The 10204-nt window shown below is 28.7% G+C and overlaps 1 protein-coding gene across 1 annotated transcript; it reads left to right on the top strand.

Annotated features, from left to right (window-relative positions):
* Positions 1-6554: 6554 nt before the first annotated feature.
* Positions 6555-8114, top strand: LOC131942331 (uncharacterized). Its single transcript, XM_059302141.1, has 3 exons — positions 6555-6614; positions 6942-7010; positions 7162-8114. The coding sequence occupies exons 2-3, from the start codon at positions 6977-6979 to the stop codon at positions 8094-8096; spliced, it is 969 nt and encodes a 322-aa protein (XP_059158124.1). The 5' UTR covers positions 6555-6614; positions 6942-6976; the 3' UTR covers positions 8097-8114.
* The last annotated feature ends 2090 nt before the right edge of the window (positions 8115-10204 follow it).

Here is a 10204-nt window from a genome sequence, read left to right on the forward strand (position 1 = left end):
ATAGATAGATAGATAGATAGATAGATAGATAGATAGATAGATAGATAGATAGATAGATAGATAGATAGATAGATAGATAGATAGATAGATAGATAGATAGATAGATAGATAGATAGATAGATAGATAGATAGATAGATAGATAGATAGATAGATAGATAGATAGATAGATAGATAGATAGATAGATAGATAGATAGATAGATAGATAGATAGATAGATAGATAGATAGATAGATAGATAGATAGATAGATAGATAGATAGATAGATAGATAGATAGATAGATAGATAGATAGATAGATAGATAGATAGATAGATAGATAGATAGATAGATAGATAGATAGATAGATAGATAGATAGATAGATAGATAGATAGATAGATAGATAGATAGATAGATAGATAGATAGATAGATAGATAGATAGATAGATAGATAGATAGATAGATAGATAGATAGATAGATAGATAGATAGATAGATAGATAGATAGATAGATAGATAGATAGATAGATAGATAGATAGATAGATAGATAGATAGATAGATAGATAGATAGATAGATAGATAGATAGATAGATAGATAGATAGATAGATAGATAGATAGATAGATAGATAGATAGATAGATAGATAGATAGATAGATAGATAGATAGATAGATAGATAGATAGATAGATAGATAGATAGATAGATAGATAGATAGATAGATAGATAGATAGATAGATAGATAGATAGATAGATAGATAGATAGATAGATAGATAGATAGATAGATAGATAGATAGATAGATAGATAGATAGATAGATAGATAGATAGATAGATAGATAGATAGATAGATAGATAGATAGATAGATAGATAGATAGATAGATAGATAGATAGATAGATAGATAGATAGATAGATAGATAGATAGATAGATAGATAGATAGATAGATAGATAGATAGATAGATAGATAGATAGATAGATAGATAGATAGATAGATAGATAGATAGATAGATAGATAGATAGATAGATAGATAGATAGATAGATAGATAGATAGATAGATAGATAGATAGATAGATAGATAGATAGATAGATAGATAGATAGATAGATAGATAGATAGATAGATAGATAGATAGATAGATAGATAGATAGATAGATAGATAGATAGATAGATAGATAGATAGATAGATAGATAGATAGATAGATAGATAGATAGATAGATAGATAGATAGATAGATAGATAGATAGATAGATAGATAGATAGATAGATAGATAGATAGATAGATAGATAGATAGATAGATAGATAGATAGATAGATAGATAGATAGATAGATAGATAGATAGATAGATAGATAGATAGATAGATAGATAGATAGATAGATAGATAGATAGATAGATAGATAGATAGATAGATAGATAGATAGATAGATAGATAGATAGATAGATAGATAGATAGATAGATAGATAGATAGATAGATAGATAGATAGATAGATAGATAGATAGATAGATAGATAGATAGATAGATAGATAGATAGATAGATAGATAGATAGATAGATAGATAGATAGATAGATAGATAGATAGATAGATAGATAGATAGATAGATAGATAGATAGATAGATAGATAGATAGATAGATAGATAGATAGATAGATAGATAGATAGATAGATAGATAGATAGATAGATAGATAGATAGATAGATAGATAGATAGATAGATAGATAGATAGATAGATAGATAGATAGATAGATAGATAGATAGATAGATAGATAGATAGATAGATAGATAGATAGATAGATAGATAGATAGATAGATAGATAGATAGATAGATAGATAGATAGATAGATAGATAGATAGATAGATAGATAGATAGATAGATAGATAGATAGATAGATAGATAGATAGATAGATAGATAGATAGATAGATAGATAGATAGATAGATAGATAGATAGATAGATAGATAGATAGATAGATAGATAGATAGATAGATAGATAGATAGATAGATAGATAGATAGATAGATAGATAGATAGATAGATAGATAGATAGATAGATAGATAGATAGATAGATAGATAGATAGATAGATAGATAGATAGATAGATAGATAGATAGATAGATAGATAGATAGATAGATAGATAGATAGATAGATAGATAGATAGATAGATAGATAGATAGATAGATAGATAGATAGATAGATAGATAGATAGATAGATAGATAGATAGATAGATAGATAGATAGATAGATAGATAGATAGATAGATAGATAGATAGATAGATAGATAGATAGATAGATAGATAGATAGATAGATAGATAGATAGATAGATAGATAGATAGATAGATAGATAGATAGATAGATAGATAGATAGATAGATAGATAGATAGATAGATAGATAGATAGATAGATAGATAGATAGATAGATAGATAGATAGATAGATAGATAGATAGATAGATAGATAGATAGATAGATAGATAGATAGATAGATAGATAGATAGATAGATAGATAGATAGATAGATAGATAGATAGATAGATAGATAGATAGATAGATAGATAGATAGATAGATAGATAGATAGATAGATAGATAGATAGATAGATAGATAGATAGATAGATAGATAGATAGATAGATAGATAGATAGATAGATAGATAGATAGATAGATAGATAGATAGATAGATAGATAGATAGATAGATAGATAGATAGATAGATAGATAGATAGATAGATAGATAGATAGATAGATAGATAGATAGATAGATAGATAGATAGATAGATAGATAGATAGATAGATAGATAGATAGATAGATAGATAGATAGATAGATAGATAGATAGATAGATAGATAGATAGATAGATAGATAGATAGATAGATAGATAGATAGATAGATAGATAGATAGATAGATAGATAGATAGATAGATAGATAGATAGATAGATAGATAGATAGATAGATAGATAGATAGATAGATAGATAGATAGATAGATAGATAGATAGATAGATAGATAGATAGATAGATAGATAGATAGATAGATAGATAGATAGATAGATAGATAGATAGATAGATAGATAGATAGATAGATAGATAGATAGATAGATAGATAGATAGATAGATAGATAGATAGATAGATAGATAGATAGATAGATAGATAGATAGATAGATAGATAGATAGATAGATAGATAGATAGATAGATAGATAGATAGATAGATAGATAGATAGATAGATAGATAGATAGATAGATAGATAGATAGATAGATAGATAGATAGATAGATAGATAGATAGATAGATAGATAGATAGATAGATAGATAGATAGATAGATAGATAGATAGATAGATAGATAGATAGATAGATAGATAGATAGATAGATAGATAGATAGATAGATAGATAGATAGATAGATAGATAGATAGATAGATAGATAGATAGATAGATAGATAGATAGATAGATAGATAGATAGATAGATAGATAGATAGATAGATAGATAGATAGATAGATAGATAGATAGATAGATAGATAGATAGATAGATAGATAGATAGATAGATAGATAGATAGATAGATAGATAGATAGATAGATAGATAGATAGATAGATAGATAGATAGATAGATAGATAGATAGATAGATAGATAGATAGATAGATAGATAGATAGATAGATAGATAGATAGATAGATAGATAGATAGATAGATAGATAGATAGATAGATAGATAGATAGATAGATAGATAGATAGATAGATAGATAGATAGATAGATAGATAGATAGATAGATAGATAGATAGATAGATAGATAGATAGATAGATAGATAGATAGATAGATAGATAGATAGATAGATAGATAGATAGATAGATAGATAGATAGATAGATAGATAGATAGATAGATAGATAGATAGATAGATAGATAGATAGATAGATAGATAGATAGATAGATAGATAGATAGATAGATAGATAGATAGATAGATAGATAGATAGATAGATAGATAGATAGATAGATAGATAGATAGATAGATAGATAGATAGATAGATAGATAGATAGATAGATAGATAGATAGATAGATAGATAGATAGATAGATAGATAGATAGATAGATAGATAGATAGATAGATAGATAGATAGATAGATAGATAGATAGATAGATAGATAGATAGATAGATAGATAGATAGATAGATAGATAGATAGATAGATAGATAGATAGATAGATAGATAGATAGATAGATAGATAGATAGATAGATAGATAGATAGATAGATAGATAGATAGATAGATAGATAGATAGATAGATAGATAGATAGATAGATAGATAGATAGATAGATAGATAGATAGATAGATAGATAGATAGATAGATAGATAGATAGATAGATAGATAGATAGATAGATAGATAGATAGATAGATAGATAGATAGATAGATAGATAGATAGATAGATAGATAGATAGATAGATAGATAGATAGATAGATAGATAGATAGATAGATAGATAGATAGATAGATAGATAGATAGATAGATAGATAGATAGATAGATAGATAGATAGATAGATAGATAGATAGATAGATAGATAGATAGATAGATAGATAGATAGATAGATAGATAGATAGATAGATAGATAGATAGATAGATAGATAGATAGATAGATAGATAGATAGATAGATAGATAGATAGATAGATAGATAGATAGATAGATAGATAGATAGATAGATAGATAGATAGATAGATAGATAGATAGATAGATAGATAGATAGATAGATAGATAGATAGATAGATAGATAGATAGATAGATAGATAGATAGATAGATAGATAGATAGATAGATAGATAGATAGATAGATAGATAGATAGATAGATAGATAGATAGATAGATAGATAGATAGATAGATAGATAGATAGATAGATAGATAGATAGATAGATAGATAGATAGATAGATAGATAGATAGATAGATAGATAGATAGATAGATAGATAGATAGATAGATAGATAGATAGATAGATAGATAGATAGATAGATAGATAGATAGATAGATAGATAGATAGATAGATAGATAGATAGATAGATAGATAGATAGATAGATAGATAGATAGATAGATAGATAGATAGATAGATAGATAGATAGATAGATAGATAGATAGATAGATAGATAGATAGATAGATAGATAGATAGATAGATAGATAGATAGATAGATAGATAGATAGATAGATAGATAGATAGATAGATAGATAGATAGATAGATAGATAGATAGATAGATAGATAGATAGATAGATAGATAGATAGATAGATAGATAGATAGATAGATAGATAGATAGATAGATAGATAGATAGATAGATAGATAGATAGATAGATAGATAGATAGATAGATAGATAGATAGATAGATAGATAGATAGATAGATAGATAGATAGATAGATAGATAGATAGATAGATAGATAGATAGATAGATAGATAGATAGATAGATAGATAGATAGATAGATAGATAGATAGATAGATAGATAGATAGATAGATAGATAGATAGATAGATAGATAGATAGATAGATAGATAGATAGATAGATAGATAGATAGATAGATAGATAGATAGATAGATAGATAGATAGATAGATAGATAGATAGATAGATAGATAGATAGATAGATAGATAGATAGATAGATAGATAGATAGATAGATAGATAGATAGATAGATAGATAGATAGATAGATAGATAGATAGATAGATAGATAGATAGATAGATAGATAGATAGATAGATAGATAGATAGATAGATAGATAGATAGATAGATAGATAGATAGATAGATAGATAGATAGATAGATAGATAGATAGATAGATAGATAGATAGATAGATAGATAGATAGATAGATAGATAGATAGATAGATAGATAGATAGATAGATAGATAGATAGATAGATAGATAGATAGATAGATAGATAGATAGATAGATAGATAGATAGATAGATAGATAGATAGATAGATAGATAGATAGATAGATAGATAGATAGATAGATAGATAGATAGATAGATAGATAGATAGATAGATAGATAGATAGATAGATAGATAGATAGATAGATAGATAGATAGATAGATAGATAGATAGATAGATAGATAGATAGATAGATAGATAGATAGATAGATAGATAGATAGATAGATAGATAGATAGATAGATAGATAGATAGATAGATAGATAGATAGATAGATAGATAGATAGATAGATAGATAGATAGATAGATAGATAGATAGATAGATAGATAGATAGATAGATAGATAGATAGATAGATAGATAGATAGATAGATAGATAGATAGATAGATAGATAGATAGATAGATAGATAGATAGATAGATAGATAGATAGATATTGGCTAGTGTTAAACTACCATGTCCTAATTATTTTTTAAATTCCTTAACGGCAACCCACTGATATATAACATTACAAACCACATATTAGTCTACGCCCTTTTCTATTCTTAGTTGTTTTTTTTTTCAAGGAAATCTGATGTTTGTTCAAATCAGCCAGTCTGGACCGGTTTCTTAACTGCTATAAAAAGAGGGAACGCTGTGACTTAGGAAAGGCAGTGACATTAAACCACATCTAGCATATGAGATTTCAACCCAAGTCATAAGGTCTTATTCTGTGTGATTTTTGACATTGCATTCAAGAGTAAGTATAAGTACGAATACTAATTAAATTACATTTATCTTTCGTCTATTTAACATAATTTAATTAAACCATTTGGAAGTAATGCAACAGAAAATTTAGAGATGTTTTCTGAGGTTTACGTATATTTAGGACTACGTTTAAGGTCTACGGCCTCGTTAACGCCCACAGCTTGATCTACCGCTACATCTTGGGATAAAGCTCTTTCGCTATGTATTAGTTAAAAAAGTATTTAAATAACTTTCTTATTTAATCAACAGGAACAATTCACTTAAGGGTTAATAACTAACACAGCTTTTTAAAATTTGTAACATTATTCATTTTTAACAGGAATATAAATTATACCGATATAATAACTCAATAGTATGGCCAGTGAAGACATTTCAAAACATTTCACAGGTAATTCAAGTATAACTTTTTCTATAGAAAATATGTAAACTTGATCAATAAAAATAATGACGTCATAAAGATTGTTTTAAGTTAAGATCTGGTGTAATAGTTGTGTTGTAGTATTATTGTATAATTATTTTAAGAGAAATTTTGTTTACAGGTACGTATGAGGTGCAGGAACTTCTTGAGGGTCAAGATGAGTTAGATTTACACACACAACAGAAAAACTGTCAGAAAAATCCTGGCCATGTAGGCTTTGTACCGATAAATAAGTTTTCCATTAGCGATTTACCTGCTGATTACCAAGACGACGACTTATACGAATTCACAAAAGCTCTGGCTTTCCGGACGGTTAGAATAGCCGTCAATTTCACCAGTTTACTTAGACCTGAGTTTGCAACCTACACTAAAGACCCATATCCTTGCTACCAATACAGGGGAGAGAATAATTTGTGTACAGGAACTGGGAATATGATTAGTGTGTCAAAAGACATGGAATACATGGGCGGCTACAGAACTTGTCCATGTCCGAAATGTGAAAGCTCTGACAATCCCAGCAAAGTATGGTGGAAAATTCTAGTGGCAACATCCAAACATGTGATTTTTGATGACAGTGAGGCGAAACAGTCCAGCTGTAGGTTATGGTTTGATGACAATAATAGCCCAGTGTTTAAAATTTACGGGTGGAAGACAGATGGGCTATCGAGTGATTTGTCTGATTCGAGTAATGTCTACTTTGTAACACATGAGATAGAAATATTTAATAAATTAAAGGAAATGGAGCTAACATATAATCTTCTTTTGCTTAAATTACATCAGACCTACCAGACTAGAGATGTAAACAAGATGACCATTATAGTGTCCCATCCCCATGGCTGTTCAAAGCAGGTTTCTGTTGGTAACTGGGTACACAGACAGGCTGCTTGTATTGGGTTTGGTGAATTGGATAATTTAGGCAAATACGCGTACACAAATGCAACATGCCCAGGTAGCAGTGGGGCTATGATCTATAGATTGGGAAATTTGATGAATTTATATCGCCATAGCGGAGGTTCCACCAGTGGTTTAAATTTCAGTGGTCTATTTATGGGATAAAGCATATTTTGTTTCTGATATTGACTAGAATGTAATATTAAAAGATTCTGATTATTTTCAGCTTCCACATCAAATATATGGCTTTTATTATGGTAGTTAGCTTATTATTTTAATTATCCATTTGAATGTTGCAAAAAGGAGCAATGTTTTTATCACTTATTTACTGATAAAATATTTAATCTTTTTTTTTATTCTACTCAGATACTGATGTCATATTATCTGTTTTTAGTGCTTAATACATATTTACAAATATTTTGATTCTGTTTGTCTATATTTAAGTTGTGTTGAAGTAGAGGTTTAAACATTCGTTATGTTAGTTAACACATAACTATTTTAATTTAAGTTCTACGTAAGTTTCAAATGTGTAGAAAATGTACTTTGTACTGTATTAAGATTTGTAACATCAAACTAGCAATTAGGAAATTAAAATACAAAGCAGTAGCCTATCTTAAAGTATTAAACGCTCTACATAACGTTATCACTGTCCAACACAGAAACATTTATTTTGAAGAACATAAAATTACACAGGCAATTTCCAGACCTCTCATTTCCTTTACACTTCGTATTAAAGAAACATAATATATAATAAAGTGATTATTCCAATATTAACATTCTTGTACCTTTATTTCTTTATAAAGTAACCAAATTGTCTATGAAGTAGTTTTCATTGGAGTTGTAGTAGAACAAACTATTATAAAACCGTTATAACAAATGATCATAACACCGTTAGAGGTGATATTGTAGTATTAAAGTGTATTTCATGAAGATAGCCTAATTACCACCCGAAAATTTGAATTTCAATGCTGGCTCGACTCCTAAGGACATTTATTTCTTCATCCTGCTGCTATTGGTAACTTACTGAATAAAATGAATTCCAATTCACCTGCGCCATGGATTGTAAGGTACGACAGAGTACTTTACTTTAAGTATTGTTTTGTAGGTTCTATTTTAATTAAAGTCAAATAAATAAATAGATCTAGTAGCATAATGCCATGAAATTAAGGCTTCTGCTGAATAAAATATTTAGGATGTCATCCATAAATCAGTTGGAACAGCCAGGAAATTGGAGCGGTGTAAAATTGTTTACATTTATATGAACCAGCGTACCCGTCGCGTGTTGTTGCGATCTCAGAATAAATCAAATTAAATGACAGTCGTCATGCTAACATTTACTTGACATAGTTCTCATTTTTATTGAAACTTTGGAAGTCACAGATTACATTATTGTAGGGGCGCCGAGTGCGATCGCTGGTTCCGTTTACTCATTAAATGGTAATATCCACCATATACGTAACGAATAAAATGAATATAGGCTCAATAGTGTTCATAATAGAGCTGGGGTGCCTCAAGCCGCCCATAGTTCAATTTGACGTTTGAAACAACCTGTGCAGGATGCCCAATATGTTCAGGTAGCCGCATGGAAACTCGGGCACCAAACCTTAGTCTACTACCATGACGCAGTTCGATTTAGGCATCGATTTCAGAAGGTAACCGTAAGCTTACAGAAGATATGCCTACACATAATTTTCATAGAAGTGAAATTTGTATCTTAAAAATTATTTAGTAATCCGGTATTAAAACATTTTATATATCCCCTCCAAACGTTTAGGACTTCTAAAGCCAACTGTTATCCTTTTGTTGCGATTTGAAGAATGGTACCCATACCCGTTAAAGTTTCACACTATTAAGCGGCAGCTGCTTTCTTCGAGAATATATTACATTCTTTATTGCCCGCGATGAAACCAAACACTGTGGCACATGACATTCGATGATTAAACCTAGACAGGGGCAGTACGCGGCGCCCCTGCGGAAGTGTAACTGGGGGCTCCAGAGAGCGCCCTGCTACGTCCCTGACACCTGGAGGTCGCCGAAGTGTGTTCTACCTCACAAATACGGAGATTGAATAACGTACACTAAAGGCTTTCATACAGCAGGCTCTTGTGCTTACTGGGCGGTAGTGTACATAAACTCATGCCCCGAAAAATTTAACCCAAGTTATTTAGCACAGACATTGTTTATATCTAAATAACAGTTTAAGAAAACAAGGCCTCACGTCTAAGAATATTGGATTGGTAACAAAATGATGAAACCTTAAAATATTACGTCAT

Source organism: Physella acuta, unplaced genomic scaffold (assembly GCF_028476545.2).
Source record: "Physella acuta isolate Inbredline_101_S28 unplaced genomic scaffold, ASM2847654v3 ptg000402l, whole genome shotgun sequence".
Lineage (NCBI taxonomy): Eukaryota > Metazoa > Mollusca > Gastropoda > Physidae > Physella > Physella acuta.

Excerpts from the sequence above, each read along its gene's own strand:
- LOC131942331 (XM_059302141.1), top strand. The coding sequence starts at position 6,977 with ATGGCCAGTGAAGACATTTCAAAACATTTCACAG. Across the intron at positions 7,011-7,161 it reads CATTTCAAAACATTTCACAG|GTACGTATGAGGTGCAGGAA; the intron begins GTAATTCAAGTA and ends TTTTGTTTACAG.